This window comes from Haemorhous mexicanus, chromosome 6, assembly GCF_027477595.1.
Source record: "Haemorhous mexicanus isolate bHaeMex1 chromosome 6, bHaeMex1.pri, whole genome shotgun sequence".
Taxonomy (NCBI): Eukaryota; Metazoa; Chordata; class Aves; order Passeriformes; family Fringillidae; genus Haemorhous; species Haemorhous mexicanus.
This window is the reverse complement of record NC_082346.1, coordinates 29,733,931-29,755,142: the sequence shown is the minus strand read 5'-3', so window position 1 is coordinate 29,755,142 and position 21,212 is coordinate 29,733,931. Positions and strand designations below refer to the sequence as shown.

The 21,212-nt window shown below is 41.1% G+C and overlaps 1 protein-coding gene across 3 annotated transcripts; it reads left to right on the top strand.

Moving 5' to 3' along the window:
• The first annotated feature begins 664 nt into the window (after positions 1-664).
• On the top strand, positions 665-14,323 carry DCAF4 (DDB1 and CUL4 associated factor 4). 3 transcript variants are annotated; one of them, XM_059849619.1, is made up of 14 exons: positions 665-788; positions 984-1,100; positions 2,710-2,807; positions 4,446-4,603; positions 5,931-6,013; positions 6,624-6,726; positions 7,511-7,654; positions 8,347-8,396; positions 9,638-9,717; positions 11,291-11,386; positions 11,502-11,599; positions 12,290-12,466; positions 13,090-13,204; positions 13,922-14,323. In XM_059849619.1, the coding sequence occupies exons 2-14, from the start codon at positions 991-993 to the stop codon at positions 14,113-14,115; spliced, it is 1,506 nt and encodes a 501-aa protein (XP_059705602.1). In that variant the 5' UTR covers positions 665-788; positions 984-990; the 3' UTR covers positions 14,116-14,323. The 3 variants fall into 3 exon arrangements, with proteins under 3 accessions (XP_059705602.1, XP_059705601.1, XP_059705603.1); XM_059849618.1 differs by lacking the exon at positions 665-788 and having other exon boundaries at positions 818-1,100; XM_059849620.1 differs by lacking the exons at positions 665-788; positions 984-1,100; positions 2,710-2,807; ... (1 more) ...; positions 5,931-6,013; positions 6,624-6,726 and adding an exon at positions 7,182-7,265.
• Positions 14,324-21,212: the final 6,889 nt, after the last annotated feature.

Sequence of the window (21,212 nt, the reverse complement as noted above, 5' to 3'; positions counted from 1 at the left end):
GCACCTTTAACAAACGATTAAGAAGAGAGGGGGTTTATAACTGACTGCCAGGGGATGATGGTAGCTACACCAGACCCTTCTGCGCCCGGAGCAGCCGAGGGGCTGCTACTGATCGCTGCAGCCTGAGCTTTTCCGCCCAGCGTGTGCCCCGACACTGCCCACCGGCAGAAGGCTCAAAATAAGAAAAAAATTAAGCACCACGAGGCCTCAGCCCGGAGAGTCACTTTCAAGACATTATCTCATCTGAATTCTTGATAAATTCAGAGCGGTTGTAACAGTGTCTGGCTGCCCACAGCCAAATGATGGCTTTGAGGGAGCCAGCGGCATAAGAGGAGATACCATTTCGGGATACCCTCAAAGCGCGGCACCCCTCAGCAAACCCCAGGCTACCTCTGCCATGCGTTGTTTCCCTACCGTGCTAAGCGACCCCAGCCGCCCCGCGCTCGTTCCCTGCCGTGCTAAGAGCCCCCTTCCAGCCCACACCCTCCATGCCTCAGCGCCGCACCCCGCGCCATCCGCCCGCCCTCAGCCCGGCCCCGGCCTCGCGCCGCGCCGCGCCGGGCAGACTTCCTGCGGTTGGACGGGCGAGCTGTCCGTCAAGCGGCAGGCGCGGCTGAGGGCCAATGAGGGCCGCGCCTGGGGGCGCGGGCGGGGTGCTGGCGCGGGCGCGGACGCGGCGGGCCCGGCGCGGTGAGCGGCGGCCGGGCCGGCCGGCCCGGGGAGGACGTGGGGGACGCTCCGTCATCATTGTCCTTCTGCCTCCGAGGTTTTGGCTTCAGCACTGCGGGGTGAGCCGCGGAGCTGGTCCGGGACTAGTGGGGAAGTCGACAGGCGTAGGGGAGCGCCTGTGCTGCGGGCGGTCGGCCGGCCTGGTCGTTACAGGTTGAAACTGTTTGAAAAGAGGCCGCGTTAAGAGACTTGTCTTGAGTGTTGAGCCGTTCCAGGCAAGTAGGGGTGAGATACCTGTGTATGTTTGCTTTAAGAGGAGAAATGCGGAGAAACTACCGTCGAGGCAAGGAGAGGCGTGGATGGAGCAGTCACAAGCGCAGCCACCAGCCCCCCCGGCACAGAAGACCCAGCTGCAACAACCGCGCCCAAAGGCAAGTACAGGCAGCTTGTGCTTAGCATGGGCTAAGCCGATGGGTCCTATGCCTAATTAAATGTGCAGAATGATGACTGTCTAGAACTGAGAGGGTTGCCACCTCAAGATCTAGTAGACAGTACTTCTGGTATATTTGTCATCCCTACTGGGAGTGGAACTGCGCTGATTTCTGGAAGTTTGTTGTGTGTTCACAACTGTACACTGATTTTAAACTGAGTTGCGTTTCCATGAGCCAGTCCTTTCAGCTATGCATTATCCATAAACCCTTCATCAATATGCAAAGATAGTTCAGGGAAGAAAAATATAATTACTTAATTCTACCTGCCTGTTTATTTTAAGCTTGAGTCTACTGGTGTAAAGTCTGTCATTAAAGGATCTTCCTGAATGTTTGAAAGCATGGTAAGCAATGTGGTAGTACCACATCTAACAGATGAGGAAACTGAAAGAAGGTCTCAGGAGTAATCCCCACCTTGAAAATTGATCCTTTCAGAAAACACGTTTTATATTTTAGAACTTACACTTGCCTATATTTGAGCTGGTTTTGTGGTTGTTTTTTCATTCCCCTGTACTTCCCTTAGTGCCTCTTGCAGGACTAAAAGAGGCTAATGCTTTGCTTTAATTTACTAAGCTTTTTTTTTTTTTTTTTGGAAACCTATTTTTAGAAAAAGAGACACACATATGAGTTGCCACACTAATTGTACTTGTGTAAGAAAACTTAGGAATGCAAATGGACACTGCTTCAGTGAGCAGAATTAAACGAGTTTTCTTACAGAGCTTTAAAGTTAAGTGCTTGGGTGTGATCTGGAGTGGTTTTGCCTTGGTATACCTGTTGTGTCCTTTTTTCAGGGTTGTATAATCAAACCGCAGTAGAACTGGTATTAGAAATAGAGTTTCTTTGTCATTTTGTTTTCAATAAATTATGGCTCTTGCAAAACAGCTTCACCTACTGCTTTTAAGATGACATGTAATAAGACCTGTCTTAAAAAGTGAGAATTGTGCAGATGATTCAGAAAACATCCTAGTGGAAATTTGCTCATCAGTACTGAATGTGCTTATGTATATTAGTTCAAAAAGAGGAAAGCTGCAGTTACCCCTGTAATGTTTACTGGAAAAGAAGAGGCTTTTCTTGGGATTTTCCTTAAACTTTTGTTTATTTTGCATGTTTCTAACCCTCATCAGAGAAATTCTTGTTATGGAGAGAATGGCAAGACATTTTTGACCTGACATCAGTGTTTTACCTACACTGTCTCTTGTTTTGTGTGGTGAAGACTTCCATGCTTTCAGGAGTTGGCTGTTTGTTTAATGTACTATTGCCCAGTTAATCTTTTCCTAAAAAAAGTTAGAGGCACTTGCAGAATCAACAGCTACCTCTAATGTATTAGCAAGTAATTTAAGGCTGCTATCAGTAATGTTCTTGAGAAATTTTTAGGCTGAATATTTTTCGCGGTTTTCATAGTTTAATGTGTGGTGATATGCAGGATGTGCTATCAGAGCACTGCAGAATGGTACTCCATTGATGTCAGTAACAATCTGCTGTCTAGATTCTTTGTGGGAAAGATGTGTGGGGCAATTGTGAGCCTGTCTTGAAGGCAATGCTATTTTTTTAGTCTGGAAGAAGAAGAACCACAGACCCCAGTGAATGCAGGTCCCAGCAGCAATGAAGATCCGTCTTCATCCACTTCAACTCAGAACTGTGTAGCACCAGGTAAGAGATGGTGTTTATAGGTCAAAAGTCAGTTCCTATATGCTGATTGTATGACAGAAGTAGTAATAACTGCATTAATAATAATAAGACAGGAGCCATACAAACAGTAAAGTCTGTGGAGAAAAGTAACATCAGGTGATACAAAAAGATGTAGTAAGCAAGGATCTAGAGAACAGAGCAAGATCACTTTCAGGCCCACAAGTGCTTCTCATGTTTAAAAACTTGTGTGCTTAGCCAAACTGATATAAACTAAAAAAATGCAATTCTGTTTTTCCCTCCAGAAATGCTGCTATAGGAAGAAAACAAACTACTAAGGAAGCAAATAAAATAAGAGAGCATATAAAAAATTACAGCTTGTGTTCAGTTACTCAGTCTTTTGAAAGGCGCAGCAATCCACCACTTTGTGGTGTGTCTCTTGTGTGATGTGTCTCTTTATACCTTCATTGTAGTTTGTAGTCTGTAATAAATAGACTCTGGTTAAATACTTGTTTATTTACAACAAATGATGAAGTAGCAGTGCTGTTGAGAAAGATGTCCTATTTACATTCTGGTTTCCTGACTCATTAAACAATGCTAGCAAAAACTAAGCCAGTGGGAACTTACATTTCTGTACAACAGAAGAGTCCTGGAACAACATTGAGTTTAAAGAGATGGTTTTTGTATATCACTGTTTCGTGTTGTGAGCATCCTAGGAGATGTATCCTGCAAGACATTTATTCCTGTGTAGTTACTGTATAACTACTAAATGTAGTGTTCTTTTATAAACTTTACTGATTCATTGACTAACTTCTTATTTTTGCTGACCTGAAAAAGTCTTGGTCAGTTGTGGTGAAGCTGAAACCTAAAAGATGCAGACAAGGAGCTGAATGGCAAGCAGCTGCAAAAAGAGGATACTTAAAATGAAATTTCTGGTAGTAAAAAAGTTTTTATTTAAAATTCTTGAAATGAAATGTTAACAATTGCCTCTGAATAAATTTCTTTGTCTTGAGACAATCTGTCAAAGTATTTTAAATCTGTCATAGTATTTTACTTGTCTGCCTCTGCATTCACACAGAGGGAATATCAGTCTTGTTGTGATAGAAGATTTTGCTGTATAAGAAGAATTTGAGTGTTTCACATCCCAGTTTATCTTTGGAAGGGGCCAAAATGTACTCTTGATTTTATCTAAATCTCTCCTATGTGCTGAAGAAAAAGGGTCTAGTTCTGGGAAGTGAATCATTTTATTTGAGTTTATTTGATACCTCACTGGCATTTTTTTGCTGTCCTACCAAGTGTTTTAACTAAGAATGTCCCTTTGTGATTTATTTATGAAGAAAGGTTGTGCTGCAGAACAAAAATAGTCTTTCTTTTGTGCTTTTCTGATTGGTCTGAATTTCCTCTTGGTCAGTGGTGATGTGCCTTCTGTAGCTATGTAAGAGCAATGCATTTGAACACTACAAGTAACCTCGTTTTTTCTCCTGTAATTTGCTCGTCTGTTCCCACTCTGTGTATCGTGCTTGGGACGTGTTCAGAGCTTGAGCTTTGGGTCTCACAACTCTCACATTCACATGAAGACGTGGAATATCAAAGAGCAATAAACAAACTTCATTATCCATCTGATTTTGCCACTTTTTCTCCCCCATGTCTCCCCCACTGAAGAACTGCCAGGATTTTATTATGACCCAGAAAAGAACCGCTATTTTCGCCTACTGCCTGGACATAATAACCACAACCCACTCACCAAGGACAGCATTCAGCACAAGGCAATGGAGTGCAAAAGACTGAGACTCTTAGAAGAGGAAGAAAAACAGAATCAGGTATGTTTTGAAAAAGATTGCAATTAGGTTTTATTGTACTCTGTCCCAGGACAGATTATAAACTAAAGTCTTGAAGTTCGGACAATTCAATTTCTTTTTCTGCTAAGAATAAAGTCCTTGAAGCCTTTTGTTTGGCTCTTCCACACATGTATGAAGTCAAGTCATTACAAACAAAAAAATCTATAAAGACAGAGGAACTGTGCTTGGAATTGCAGTTGTCTAACAGTTACACTTGAGTCAGGATAGTGGATGCCAGGTTTCAAGTTCCTGCCTTGAACTGGCAAAGCGGGCTCTTGATTTAAAGTTTTTCACATTTTTAATAAATTTATTTATCATATTCCTGAACCTTGAAGAAACAATACTAATCGTAGTTGATGGAAAGCTTTTTCTTGGAGAACTTTTTTGGACAATTAAAATCAAGGCAGGTCTTATGTTTATGTCTGGAAAGCCTGTGTGCTTTTCTTCATAAAGTGTTACAGTGAAATTAATGCTGATGCTGCATGTTTGTAATGTGAGTAAAATATCTAACAAGGATGCTTTTTCATTACTTGAAAAATATGTCTTATAGCTTTACAAATAACAGCTCAACTTATATGCTGTCATTTGGAAGAAATGAAGAGTGTTCTTTTTCTTAAGCAATGAAGTTCTCCAACTTCAGCTCTTCAGTCTTCAGCGTAAAGAACATTTTGACTCTCAAACACTTGCTTTGTCTGACCATTATCAAAAAGATTTCTTTCTCCATGATTCTGCTAAATACTCTATCCCTTGGTCTCCTCAGAAGGTGTTTGCACTAAATTCCAAAAGGGTTTGTGAATCATGGAATGGAATCATAGAATGACTTGGGTTGGAAAGGACCTTAAAGATCATCTAGTTCCAACCCTAGTGCTGCGGGGGGAATGGAAATGGAATGGAAAAGCAGTTTAGTACAACTGTAAGACTGTTTAATATCAGTCTCATTGTGATAGAAGATTTTGCTGTATAAGAAGAATTTGAGGTGTTGTCATGAAAGTAGAAGGTGATTTTGCACCTCCAGGTGATACTGCTGATTATGTAGAGTGAAGACAACGGCTGTTGGGGTTAAATATTTTTTCTCCAGGTTCTGTATTTACAGAGGCACTCCACATCTCACAGGAGTATATTCTTGTCTAGTTACTGCAGTAGATCAGGGAGATGGTGCTGGAATGTGTTTTATATGTTCTGAAATTTTAATGTGTGTAAGCTAGAGGAAAAAGTTATGTTAACATCCCAAACATCAAAGACCCACAGCCATGTTTGAATCTTAAACAAGGAAATAAACTGAGTACAGTTCTATGTTGCTCTCTTCCAGAAAACAACAAGGGCTGGACTGAACTCATCTGTACTGTTACAGAAAAGGCAGCTGGGTTTGCTCAGCCCCACAAGTTATTGCAGGTACAGTAATTTGATTTGTCTTCTGTTAGCAGTGCCAAGTTCTCCTGTTAGTGCAACTGTTTCTGTCTGCTTTTCTTGCATTTCTTACTGTTCCATTGGGATGAGGAGGAACATATTACTTAAAGTTAGGGAAAAGGTTATATTCTGTAATAATTAGATTAAAATTATGAGAATTCAAATGAGGAAGTTGTTTCCCAATTTTACTTCAAAAGAAGTCCATTTTATATATGTAAATGGCTATGCTGTTTTGTCACATTGTACTCTGAGTATAGCACAGCTTTTTTAGGATAAGTGCCTTTCAAAGGACATGACCATTTCCTTGCCCTCCTATCAGAACAGCAGAAGGCAAGTTAAGTTAGTGACTTGCTATGTTGCTGTTCTGGCTACTAAAGATGTGCTGGGGTTCAAAAATAGTGGGATGAAATTCCACACATGTGGAAGATGCACGTGTTCATGGGTTATTTCAGCATGCTAGTTATTCAGGCATTTTCTCTTCAGTGATTGAGAAGCATTCTATATCCTGGCCAGAATTCTTCTCATATGCATTAAATTTAGGCTTACCTGAATTCTCCTCTCTTCAACCCCCTCACCCTCCTACCTGCTTTTGCAGGCTAGTCCATGAACTAAAAGTGAACTGCATGCAGAGGAGGAAGATAGAAATTCACAGCCCGGATTCCTCAGTTGCTGGAACGAACAATTTTAAAATCATTGTGGTATGTTACGAGAAATGATAAGTCTTTAAGATAAAGAGAGCCTGTCTTCAGTGAAAATTCAGGCTCTTGTAATCAAATCACACAGGTCAAATGTAGCTTTTAAAGATATGTTACTCCTTCTCTGTCAGTTCTTAAAATATGTGCTTAGTAACTTAAACAGGTAGGGAGAGGCTGTTCCTTTCCTACAAAGGAAAATTATAAAAATGGTTGGTTATGAAAGCATTTTTTGTTGGTTGTTTTTTGGGTTTTTTTAAATCTGATCAACATGTTCTTTTGGAAGTAAGTTGGAGTTGAGTGGATCATTATTGTGGGGCTGGGAGGAGGAATGGAGAGGATCAAGAGGAAGAAGAATAAAATGAAAGAGGAGAATTTTGGGAGTGGCAGAGCCTGTGGTTCAGAGAATGTAAGTAAACATCAGTAATCACTTTACATTTCGTGATCTTTCATAGACTATATAGGAAGCTCGCCAGGACCAGCTCCTGGCCTTGTAAACAGAGCACTGCATAGATAGCTGAAGCCAGAAGGGACTCAGAAACAGTGTAAGTGTATAGAATTGTTAACATTGGAAAGACCATTTATTGTAAGCCAAGGACTGAATCTTTTTCTTATCCCCATTTTTTCTCTCTATGCATTTAAAAGGAGTTGGCCACTGATTTTAGAGGTGAATGGAAAGCAGATGGTATCAGAATTAATGTGTTGTTCATTTTAGATTTAATGCAACTCCCTCAAGTTGTTTTTCCTGTAAGTTTCCAGTGAGTGTGACTGGTAAGCTTTTATTTTACAGGCAGATGTTGCTTGTGAACGAATATTCACTGTGAACGATGTAGAGCATGGAGGATGTAAATATGGTATCATCAATCTCAGCGGTTTGGGGAAGGAGTCTCTCACTGTGGAGATGTATGACAACCTCTACTTCACAAACCGCAAAGTACTACTTTCTGTTCCTCCTTCCTTTGGTGGTTGCTTTCTCAGAACTCTGTACTGGGAGGCTCAGGTAGAAGTGCCATGAGGGTTGGGGAAGGGGCTAGGAGAAGAGAGTGGAAGAATCTAGAAGTGTGAAACTTGGGTAAACACAGAACCACAATAAACCTGTCCTGAAAGTGCTCAGTACCAGTGATAGTTGTCAGGAATGTTATACTACACTTGGAATGGAGGACTGCATAGAAGTACCAGCTTCCAAGGATAGTGATTACTTTAGATTTTGACTGTAGCTGGCAAAACAAGTTTGGCTGTCAAAACTACCAAGATTTGCATGCTTCTTTCTTAAAAATAATTTTGGGAAACTGTTTTTCCTTAAAGTTTACCCTTAAACTGTGTTTATCCTCCTTTAAATATGAGGCTTATTTAAAACAAGTTTTCGTGATCTCTTGGGGTTCTTTCAGGGATGGTCTCTTGAATAATAAGATGTGCTTGGTGGCTTAGTCTGTGTTTGGTTAGACCTCTTAATGCTGTTCTGTTGTTATGAGTATGAAGCTGAAATGCTTGTGCCCCGTTACTGAGTTATTTAGTGGGCTGAGGAGTTGTGCCCACTGCCTAATTTTATGTCATTTATGCATGGAAATAATCTTTCCTTAATTGAATTACAGATCACAAAAATAGTATGTCTTCTTCTCTCTGAAGGTGAACTCTGTGTGTTGGGCATCACTGACCCATCCAGATTCTCATGTTTTATATCCTTTTAAAAAAATCGGAATTGTCATTCAGGTTTCATAAGTCTACATCATGCTTCACAGAAAAACTAACTTTAAGGAATTCCTCTCCTGTAGTTCCCCCAGAAGATAAGTTTTCTGGAAAACAGCAGAAGTCAAGAAAATCAAAATATGTTGGAATTACTGAGGCAGATGTATGGTTCTGTTACAGATATATGTATAATTGTTGCCATGTTAATGGTAAATGAAAGACCATGTTTTCTGCCATGGAGAATTCCCACTTCATTATAAGTGGATATAAATGCCATATCCAAAATGATCTGATGTTCAGAAATTGGCTGAGGCAAAAGAACGGGAGCAGAGGAGTAAGGCAGCAACCTTTTTATGAAGTGAACCTTTTTGAAAGTGGGATGTTTCATTTGTGTTTAAAACCATCCCTGTATTACTAGGGATGAGAGGAGAATGGGAGCAATTCAGTAGCATCACCTGCAACTCTTAGAGCATGTTCTACAAGTCTGACTCGAGGAAGCAGTAATGAACAGTGCAGAGCCCAGAAGAGTGGGGAGGAAAAAACTGAATTTTGACATAGGAGATGGCAGACAACAGGTGTGTTATAAAGTGCCAAAAGAAATTACATAGAAAAGCATGGAATGGCGTGTGTGAAAAGCCAGGCAATCCCACACCAGCCCATCAGGGGCAGGAGCTCACTAGGCATGCACACAGCTGGGGATGTGTTCAGGATCCTTTGGTTTGGTGGGTTCGTGATTTCCCCTAGTTGAGTTACACATTTACCCCACTGAACTTGAAATGCAGCTTTCAAATTCTATTTGTACCTGGTATAGTCTTTATAAAATATTTAAATGTAATCTAAAGTGAGTTTTCCTTGCCTCCCATTTTTCCAATTTACCTCCATGAAAAACAGACACTACATATTAATGCAGTGTCATCAACATGAAATGTGAGGATGATCTATATAGGCCATGCTTATTTTTTGTTTTTCCTATCACTAGTACAATACAACAGTACTGTCTTTATCTTTCTGGTAGTGAAAATACACAAGCAAGAATTTGAGTTCTTTCTAGCTCATTCCTATGAAAGAAGTGTCACAACTTAGTTGTAAACTGTAAAGCACATCAGAGGTCTCAAGGAAAAGTGTTGTGAGCTGTAGCTGTGTCAGGACATTTTGCTTTTCCCATTTATAAGTATTAGCCAGCCTGTTCTATTCTTGGGAGAAATCAGTTTTCCTTAACTCACTTCAGCAAGCTGTGTCTCATGGGAATTGCAGAAACACCAGGCTGTGCCAGTCTGCTTCCAGCATCGTTGTTCAGCAGCACTAACCCAGGTAGGGTGTTTCTTGTTGGATTTTTGTCTCCAAGTTTTGGTAGCAATTATAGTATGAAAAGAGCACAAATGAAAGGTTATTCTTTTTCAGTAGTTGGTGATACTGTTGTATTCCTGTAAGACTAAAACAGCTTAAGAAGTGAAATGATGATGAAAGAATTTGAGACTTAATTAAGAAGCAGTATTCAGAGCCCTAGTTTATTTTTAGCTGCTGCAGTACTTGACTTTGGCAGAACACCTCACTTGTGCAGTAAACACTTGAGATTTTTCATGAGTAGCTTGGCCTGCAATTAATATGCAGAAGCTGCACACAGCAAATACTCACATTTCCTTACAGAATGTCCAGAGTCACTGCAGAATCCCTTCTCATAGCAGCTGCTTGGGTATGCTCAGTGCATAAATCAGAGGTGGAAAGCTGGTAAATATCTTGGCCCATAGCTCCTTGTACAAGCTCCAGCTCCAGTTGTATGGAAGCTTGACTGACTGGGAGAGTACTATGTCCTAAGTCTGGCTATAGCTCATCTATTTTGTTGAGTGTTCTTGGGGGCAGTACTTAATTAATTGGACCTTCTTGATAAATGTTAGAACCATTCTTCTTCAAGTCATTGCACTTGAGTGCAGTGACTTGAAGAAGCAGTGCTCTAATCTGGCTTCCATTCAGACATGATCAGTTAAATTTATACAGAGGAAAACTGTGATAGATAAGAGTAATGGACTAATTTTAAATTTTTAATGTCTTACTATATATACAGCCATTAAAAAATTTTGCATAGAGTCAGCATGAACTTGAATGAAGAGTCACTGGGGGTGGATGGCTACTAGGCCAGCATACCCAGTTGCTCTGTGAAAGATTTTAAGCCCTTCACCATAATTAGCTGCTGCGAGTTTCACAAAAGTCCTCTTGTCTAGTATATCCTATTGACTGTTCAGGTATTTCCAGATTTGATTTCCTTCACTCTCCTAAAAAGGTGTTTTGTGGGAGCCTTGCTGAGTAGATGCCAGGAGAAAAGTAGAACTTAAGCTGTCTAAAACTATGTTATCCATCCATTAATGTATGTATGATGTGTCATGAAGGAAGGGAAAACTGAGGTTGTAGTCTGCTAATTGGCATAAATTCTGTGCAAGGGCTACATGAGTAAGGATCAAATCTAGGGTTTTATTACTTAATTTTTTTTTTTTTTTAAATAAGCAGGCATAGAACTTACAGGTTAGGCTTTGGCTAATCTGTAGTTTATAAAGTAAATGTTTTTATTTCTAGCCCACTCATCTTTTAAAAATGGCTTACTTAGTGCTATAAGGTGAATGTTACTTTTCTCATGGTGAGCCCTCTGACTATTGAATAAATTTCACAGTCTCTCAATATCTTCTATTAACATAGACTGTAGGAGTCCCACTTACAGTCATGAACTTTGATTTCTGTTTTCTGTCTCTTGAGTACCAAAAGGATGCTAATTGGGTAACACTTTCTCTGCTTCTGATTGAAATGTTAAAAGAAATGTGACAATCTAAGAACCTGAGTTACCATCCTGTCCTAACATTTTATAAACACTTCATGTGTTGCTCCTGTCTTTTAGGAGATCGACCTGGAATGCTGTGCAGTTTCAAGATATCCACTGCCTGGTCCTGTGCTTGGTGCCTGAATCCCCAAGCAGATAACTGCTTTAGCACAGGTGACCTATCTGCAAGGCTAGCAACCCCCTCTGTCTCAGTGGGGAAGACTTCTTCCATCCATCTCCCAGCTGCTACACAAATTACAGCTAAACGAACATCATCTGTCTTCCTTAGGCCTGACACGACGAGTTCTTGTGACCAATGTAGTGACAGGGCATCGTCAGACGTTTGGAACCAGTAGTGATGTGCTGGCACAGCAGTTTGCCACACAGGTAGGGAGAACCAGACACCATTTTTTCAGAGCACTTCTTCATTGGTGGGCTCTTTGATCTGTTTGAGGCAGGACTTCTCATGCTGTACGTAATGTTGTGATGACAGCTGCTCTTGGGTGGCTGTTCCACAGCAGAGCTGATGGGGTCTGATGCTTGCACACAACTGAATAGCAACAAAAATATTATCTGATTTCAAACTGTGGCCAACAGGGGCAATTTTTGTTAAGATTACAGAGGTTAAAAGAAAAGGAAGTACAAAGAATGCAGTAATAACATGTAAAATTGTTTTGGTTTTAGCAAATAACCTCATTCTAGTAACACTCAGTGTATTGTCTCCATCAAGAAGGAGAAAGTTTCTGTGAAATATTAATGGACTTGTTTACAAAGAATAAGGATGATAAAATATGAGGAATATAAGAATTCCAGTTTGTTTTGCTATTATGTTAGACTGAGTTCTTGCTTACCTAGGCAAACTTTTACAGCTAAAGTAAATAGCTGAGGTTTGAATGAAACAAATTAATTTGCTGAAAAATGCTGCAGTAATTAAAATTCTGCTTCTTAATGCATCTGTTAAAATAATTTGACAACTACACTGTAGAGCTCAAAAGCATGACACAGGCTCTGTCTGTGTAACTTGTAAGACCCTTGCAGATGTTACACAGTATGCTCCTTTCTCTGGGATTCTCCCAGACCCCAGTGCTGTACAATGGCTGCCGTTCGGGTGAGATTTTCAGCATTGATGTGCGCCAACGTAACCGCAAGGGGCAGAGCTGGAAAGCAAGTCGTCTCTTCCATGGCTCAGCAGTTACATCTATTCACCTTATGCAGGCTGAACATTATCTGATGGCAGCAGATATGGCTGGAAAGGTATGGTTTTGTTGTGTTTACGATATTCTGTTCCTTTTAGTTTCTGGGAATTTACAGGTACTTATCCCACTCCCAAGGGCAGATGTCTGCTCTTAATATGTAATGTGGAACTGGGTGGTAGTTCCATTTATGGGTTTTCTTCCAGAGCCTTTTATTTATCACAGAATGTTTGGATTGGATGGAAACTTAAAGATCATCTGGTTCCAGCCCCCTGTCATAGGCAGGGGCACCTTCCACTAGACCTTCATCCAGCCTGGCCTTGAACACTTCCAGGGATGGGGCATCCAAAACTTTTCTGGGCAACTTGTTTTAGTCACTCACCACCTTCAGGTTAAAGAGCTTCCTAATATTAATCTAAAGGTACCCTTCTCAGCTTAAAGCCATTCCCTCTTGTCCTATCACTACATACCCTCATAAATTGACCCTCTCTGGCTCTCTTGTAGCCTCATTTAGGAGGAGGCTGCTTTTGCAAGCTGAATTCTCTCAGTCTGTCTCCACAGGAGAGGTCCTCTAGCCCTTCAATCATCTTCATGGCCCTCCTCTGGACATGCTCCAACACATCCAACCTTTGGGTGCTCTCTGCTTGAATATATCCCCTCTTAAACAATTTCTTCAACTTGCAGATAAAACTGTGGGACCTGAGAACAGCAAAGTGTGTGAAACAGTACAAAGGTCACCACAATGAATATGCTCTTCTCCCTCTGCATGTAAATGAGGAGGAAGGACTTCTTATAGCAGGTACGTTAACTTCTTCCCCCTTCTATTCGTATAGTGTATGATAGTGATTTTCTTAAGCCTGAGGGGTGTTTCTTAGGCACAGCTGTTAGAAGCTGTAAAGCTCTTAATTCTTTACATTTCAGAAAAGATTTAGGCTTAAACATACTGCAATATATTATGAAAATTATGTTATGGATGCATACCCACTGCAGTCAATCCTGTGAGGTGCTCAACAGCTTAATCTGCTGTGTCTTGCAAAAGTCGTATTATCCTTTCCACAATACGTCTCAAGAGCAGAGCAGAAAACACTTGGTTTTAAAATTCAGGGAAACAACATGTAAACAGGAGACTTGGTGATAACTTTATATAGAGACTGCATATCTTTAGTTGGTGCTTAAGTGGAGAATGTGGTGATGGACTGAAGCATTGGCATGTGAGCCTGACTCCTTGTAAACTGTTTATACCACTCAGATTAATTTTGAATACTCCCAGTTACACTCTTATTATTATTATTATTATTATTATTATTATTAATTTATATTTTGCATAGGGGCAGGAAAAGTAGCAATAGATGAAACAAAACCCTTGTTTTGTAAAGTATGGATGAGCACTTTGCCTTGTGTGGGTGTAAAAATATTCAGTGTGTTTTCTCCATAGATCTTCTGCTTCTGTGGTGATCATCTTGCAGAACAATGTAAAGTCCTTTTTGTGTAATGTTGAATTTTGCTTTCCACCCAGTTGGTCAGGATTGCTACACCCGAATCTGGAGTCTCCAAGATACTCATCTGCTTAGAACCATCCCTTCTCCCCACCCATCATCCAAAGATGCCATTCCTAGTGTTGTGTTTTCTTCAAGACTTGGGGGTAGCCGAGGAGTTCCTGGCTTACTCATGGCTGTCAAACAGGATCTCTACCATTTCTCCTATAACTGACATATTCTCCTCAGACCTGGTCTACAAAGCTGCCAATCTATATGTGACTTCAGAATCTTTACACCAGTCACCAAGCTGTTGAGTCATTATATCCTGCTGTTGCATCTGCTTTGCTCATCTAATTGTGAACCTCCTTCAGGAGTTCAGTAAACCTTGTTGTATACATAGATCTCAGACCTCTTGTAAATAAAAGCTGAACACCGACTAACTGTAGGCAAGATTCAGTCTCTCTGAAATCTAGCTGTAAGCCTGCTAAGCAAGCAACTTCAAGAGCCTCTGTTATGCTAGCTGAATGTGCTGTCAAAAGGCTGCTCTAACTTGATTCTAGTTTGGTCACCTAACCTTTAGCTGTGGTCATATCTGCCTCAAGAAGCAGGCTGGCCCAGCAGAGTGAAGCAGCTGATGTTGAGAAGCTGAACACTGTAAGTGCTGTGGGGCAGTTTGGAGTAGCTTTGGTTGGGGTTCCTGCAACTGCCACTGCTCCACCTTGGAAGCAGGTGGTTGGAAGCAACCATGCTCCATGGTTGGAAACAGTTCAAGGAACAGCTGTTTTCCTCACCCCTGCTGTCAATCCTTTTTGCTAGGTCACACTAAACATTGTGCCTTTCAGATGATGGTAGCATGTGACTGCCCTGCCACAATCCCTGTAGAAAGCAGCAGGCATGGAGTAAAGCCCCTTTTCTGGTGCAGTAGCAAAGCTGAATGCCCTTGTTAATTTATCAGGGTTTCCTAACCAAGTCCACACCCCTGACATGCAGTTGGTCGGCGGTCTGGAAGGGTGGCTTGCTCATGCAGCTGTAGCAGGACACAAGCCCAGTTGTACAGACTGTGTCTTTGTGATTTGGAATCACCTGTGCAAAGTCATTATACAGAGGTACAACTGGGCCCTCAGCTGCAAAGCTGTAGTACCAGCTCACAGTAACTGGATGATACCATATCTGTATTTGAGAACAATTACCATCTGCTGGAGCCTCTTCCTGCCTGGTAAACAGTCTGGGTTGGACAATTACCATCCTGCTGTCAGCATCTCTAGGAAGCACTGACCAGATCTGGAACCTATGAAAGGGTAAAGGCCCATCAACTAGGATGGGCTTTACAGGAAAGACACACTACACTCAAGTTTTCCAAAATTCTTACTAAAGGAGTGCCAGAACCATCTTTTCATCCTGGGATCTGCTTAGAGCATTCAAGTGTACAGTTGTGTCATCAGAGATGCTACTTCCCCTGGGGTCTTGCCAGCTCAGCAGATGAGCATACAAATGGGTTCTAATGACAGCCAGCACGTTAAGAGGGCACAGTGAGATGGCCCTGGCAGAGAGCAAGGCTGGGATTCGGCATTCCACGTGCCTTCTGCCAGCAGGCATGGGCTGCACATGCTCACAGAGATGAGTGCTGCTGCTCTCTACAGGTGTGGCCTCTTGCAGCAGTTCCTGGAGCAGCACTTTAACCTGGGTCTGTGTCCTCACTGGAAAGGGCTGCAACAGTGCTGAGCATCCTAGGCAGGAAGGGGCTTTCATGTCCCACACTAAGCAATCCTCTTTCTGCCTTCAAAGTAAGCTCCAACCAGCACCCTTTTAGGCATATTACAAAGTTTTCCAGCTATCTCATTTTTAACAGATATTATTAGTTTTGCACCTAAAGCTTTTGGCCAGAGCAATATATTTATGGAAGGATTGTACCCTGCCACCTTCATCCTAACAGGCCATCAGCTTTGTTTAACCTCACACTGGTGCATGTGTAAGAAAGTTCTTGCTTCTTACTTCTCTTGAACAGGAGTATTTGTAGTTTAAAAAGTGGATTAGTAAAACTGTTTAACCAGTCACAAAATGTTTTTCCCAGAGGAGAGAGTGAGCTGCAGCATAAGCACAGTGCTGTTAACAGGGATAAGGCACTCAGGGTTCTGGTGTGAGCTCCACAGGAGTTCATTGAGGACTTGGTGGTGCAGCCAAATCATCCCTTTGCATCCCTGCTAGTGGCCTGAGCTTGCTGAACACACTTCATGAGGGTGTCTCTGGCTTCTGAAAGGAAGCCTCAGAAGTGCTCTGCAATGCAAGACACTGGGCAGGGAGATTCCCTCTACAAGCCCCATGAAAACCTTAGTAGAGCCTGTAGGCTTTTGTTTCTTTCCAATGCATTCCTCTCTCCTGCTTTGCAAGTGACTTTGGATAAGAGGGAATTATTCAAATACAGATAAACCAGAAAGGGTAGGCCCTAGTAAAAACCCCCTCTGACCTGCAGGGCTCCACACTCATTTCTCCTGTTCTCTCACAACCGTCAGGACTAAGCAATGTGCTTGCTGTTCCAAGAGACTGTGTTCTCAGGAGTTCTTCTTGCTCACCAACACACCAGTGTCGTGTGGTGACCTAACCTTTCTTTGTATTTCATTTACCCATAAATCTATACAGAAGACAATAGAGCAGGAACACTCTCCTCTTGGGAGCAGTGTCAAAACTTTACAGTGTGAATATATTCTGTCAGAAATCGCTGCTGCAAGGGTAATCAAGATGAATCCCAGCAAATACTCAAAATAGTGTCTTCCCTCTTTGAATATACATTCAAAACCCCCAAATCTTTCTTCTATCCCATTAACAGCCAACTTGTGTTTTCCCATGGGCAGACTAAGCTGTTAATTCCTTACAACCATGGTTCCCCTCATACCTCTGGCTTTAGTATTCCTTTGCAGAGGAACACACTTCTTTCTCACACAAAACAGAGTGGGTACTGCTCACAGCAGAAGTTCTGTACTGCCCCTTCTTTCTGCAGACAGTGTTTATGAGACCAGGGGGTCTCCTGCTCTCCTAAATGGTAAGCCTTGCAGGCTGTTTCCATTCCCTCTACTACCTTTTGAAAACCAATGGACCTAGTTCCTGGTTGCTTTGCTTTTCAATTTGAGAAAATACTCCACGATTTGTCTTGATTGGTATGTTAATTTTTGACATTTTCTGTTGCATACACAATGATAAATGCACACAGTAAAACTTTCAAAAGCACTTGCCTTGCCTTAGTTAATAATGCATACTGCAACTAAGCATCTGTTTAGAAAACAGAAGTATAGTTAACCCCATCCCACTGCAAAGCCCTAATATTACATCTGATAATCAATTCAGTTGCAACATACTATAATATCGATCTTCTTGCTAGTAAACATGTGGTTCAAACATTTTCAGGTAGTAACCTACAAAGATAATGAAATCCCTTAAAGCAGAATTATTTCCAAAATTTAAATTAGAATTTAGACTCTTGCAGTGCTCTTAACTCCAGTAATTCCTGTTCTGCAAGAACAAGACCATGCAACAATTACATCCAGTTACCATGAGAAACACAAACTAAGAATTGTGGCCGAAAGGCATCTTACATAATTGAAGATAGTTTCATCTCTATGTTCCTTTGAGGGAAAATCCATACAACAAAAGAAAATAATTTCCTTTCTGTTGTTTCCAGGAACCAAGTGCACACACGTCCCTTGCAAACCCATTCACCCAACTAGTGCTTTTGCAGCCAACACTTCTAATTAAGCCTGCAAAAGCACTAAAAATGGAGAGGGCAAGCAGGGCAAGAAGAGAGGCAATTTGGCTTCAGTGACAAACAGCAAGCAGTTTAAAGGTAGCAGCTAAAGTATATTGAATAATCTCTTCCATCACACAGCAACAGTGGGGCCCTAAGGCAGTTTAAAATGAACTGCAACACTCTTCCTGTATGCTACAGTATCAAAACATTGTATTTCTTTGCCTCTGTGTCTCAACAAGGACTGAACTAGTGGGCAACTTCAGAAAGGCCACTGTGCTCCAAGCCAGGTTGAAGAACCCCTCATCCAGCAGACACCATTTCCTTGGTCCCACTGGTTCCCTGAAGCATGGCACAGCCTACCCAGCTCTCCTCACTGGCCTAAATGCCAGTGCCTCCCATCAACACCTCTCTCAGAAGCCACAGTCTCACCCTCGCTCTGTTCCATGTCCCCTGCTGCTATCAGTCATCTCTCAACCCTGATTAATAAAGCTCTTTACACATAAACCCCTTTAGGACCTGAAGGCATAACAGGTAGAAAAACTTCAATTTTAACTTGAAATTTCTAAAGCAGGGAAGAGATTTGCTTCTGGGTCTTCTGTGGTGGTGTTGGTCCCAATTTACTGCAGTACATGCATGCATGGTCATTTTTCCTCTATTATCCTGATGAATACTGAAACTAAGAGGTTAAAAAAATTCGATTTTGCTAGTCACCAATTCACATTGGCATTTTTGCATTTTTAAGTTTAAGAGGGACCTATTCTAACAGGACTAGAAAATAATGCATTTGTTATAAGAAAGGGAGCATTCAAACCCAACTACGTGCATAGTCTCAAGGTATCCCCTTACAGAAGCTGCTTTCAGAAAAGTTACAATCTAGCAGTGGAGAATTCAGCTTTGATCCCCAAACCTTCAGTCTCTAGTGGCTGCTTGCACAGCCACTTGCTGCTTGTAGTACACTGTATCTACCATACATACTGTGAGCTGAATCCAGCAGTCAACACCAACCCAAAGTATTTTCTAGACAGGGGTTTTGGGGTGAGGGCCTGGGGGGTGAGAGAAGCTTGACCCAACTGTTTAAAGCACTTTACAAATCAGTGTAATAATTAAAAAATGGAGGTCAAGGCACAAAATTGATTAACCTTTTCAAGTAATCAATTTTCAGGTAATGTCTGAAAATATAATCAAGATCACCTGCCTTTTCTTGTTGAAACAACTTCTTTCCTATCTCTTGGTATCATGGTGTCTGTGAAGCACTTCAATGCCTTCCTGACAAGTCATCATCTGCACATCACCATCAGACATATGTACCTGCTTGTCTCCAGTGCTGCTGAAAAATTGCCTTTTAAGCAGAAACAGAAATACTTAACCAGCTTTTCAGAACATTAGAAATCAGTATGTTTCAAAATCTCTGGCATTCTTGAAATTAGAACTATTAGAACTTCTATATTGCCACAATTAAAACATCTTCTACATAAGGACTTACACACACACACACACACACACACACACACACACATATATATATATATATATATATAAATAACTGGTTTTTTTTTTTTGCTTGAGTTATATCCAACAAAAAGAAAGTTAAAAACCTGAATGTATTTTAATTTTGGCTTGAGATAACTAACTAGCTGCCATTCTACTTTAGCTTTGTCTTTGTCACATTATACTGTTGATTTTGAAAGCCCTCATAGCAAATTTTAATTTATTTTGGCATTGACATAATTTCATTTTTGATGTACCTGCACTACAAGCAAATACATTTTATGACATAATACATGTACTGTTACTGACAGAACATCTATGTCAACATTGCTTCACCATGAAAGAGTGCCCAACTAAAAGTACAGGAGGGGGATGAAACCTGGATGACAGAAAGCAGATAGTTCTATCACTTGTCCAAATCACTCTGTTCTCAAATTACTGGCATGCAGACGTATTTGTTGGTGCCAAATTATATTACAGCCATCAGCAATAATTAAATGCAAGGACAATGCCACAATACATGGCATTACAGTGACTGACAATGGTAGTTGACAAATGAAACATGAAAATGATGAGAGGCTGCCAAAATTGAATTATATTAGTATTTAAACCTAATTGGGCTGGCTATGCTGAAAGCAAAAATATGGACAACAAAGTCTGTAGAACCAGGTGGGGAAGCGTGTCCTGCAATGTTAAAGCCCAGGCTTCCAAAGCAACAGGGGCATTTGTGAATGTCTCAGCACAGTCCTAGCAGACACCTGGCATAAATGCAAGGCAGATCTAACTTAAGGATGGTGTTTATTTCCACAAACGAACTCCTGTTGACATCAAAAGCTAGCAAGGGTTGTCTTGTCTTCCAGAACACAACCAAAGGTCCAATTCTCAAGGGACACAGATAGGAATGTACAGGATACCTTGGCCAACTTGAGCCTGTGCAACTTCACCTGCACTGGGCAGAACGAATGAACAGGAAAACCAGTGCAGGGAATGAAGGACAAAGCAGTTTTTCTTGTGCAAGTAACTCCAGCTTAGAGCCTGTTCCTGCCCTGACAACAGCTACGTGTTGTAGCCATGCTGTTCCACCATCTGTCCTCTGGCTGCAAGTCTCAGGTGCAACATGCACCTGGTACACATTTAAGCCAAGAATGGCCTACAGGGTTTGGATAGGGAGTCTAAGTAAAAATGTTGACGTCTATATGAAGCTTACATATATCTGCTTCACAGAATGACAGGGAAACCCACATCATCTACTTGAAGATGAATCTTCATGCTAAATTGCCATATGTACCCATAATGGAAATAAATCCATCAGAATAGAGCAATCAACAAGTCTAGACTTGTTCTGTGGTGCTTTGGATAAGGAATTCAGTTTTTCACTGGCACACACCTTTGCATATTGGCTAGTTCACATGATTGTTATTTTACTCAATGTTTTCCATAGCATTTCCTAATCAGAAGAGGTGCAGATGCAGCTCAATCTGACATAATAATCAATAATCAATCTGACATAATTTTTCTGACAAGAGATTTACATCAGTCAACATCAATCTAACTCAGAATAGGCTTTTATCATGTCACATATCAGACCAATTGAGACCAATTAATTATCCTATCAAGTAAGTGTGGTAATTTTAACTGCTAAAATATTAACATTACAGTGAACTTCAGTTGACCTAAGGGACACATCATCATTTTGACTGACTACAACTTCATGGTAGTTTCTTTTCAGTGTAACACACAAAGTGATGATCTTCTAGAAATTTCCTGAAAAAGAGTCTCCTGCTATCTTTGCCCTTGTCAATACAGAAGACTTTTTCACATGGGAATTGCATTACTGTCGGACCTGTCTCATGGTACTGTTATGAAACTCACAATTTGTGCTTTTGCATAGCTCCAGCAATGTTGCTGTGAACTTTTGACAGGTTTTCCAAAAACTCACTCTTGGCTGGTGCTACCCATAACACAAAGCATCTCTCCCAACAGTTCAGGAATAGAACGCTCACAGGTTTCTATTAACAGTCTGACCCCAAACACAACATGCTCTCATGAGGCTTTGGGGATTTTTTTTTTCCCCAGGCCCCAGGATTTCCATTTCCTTCATA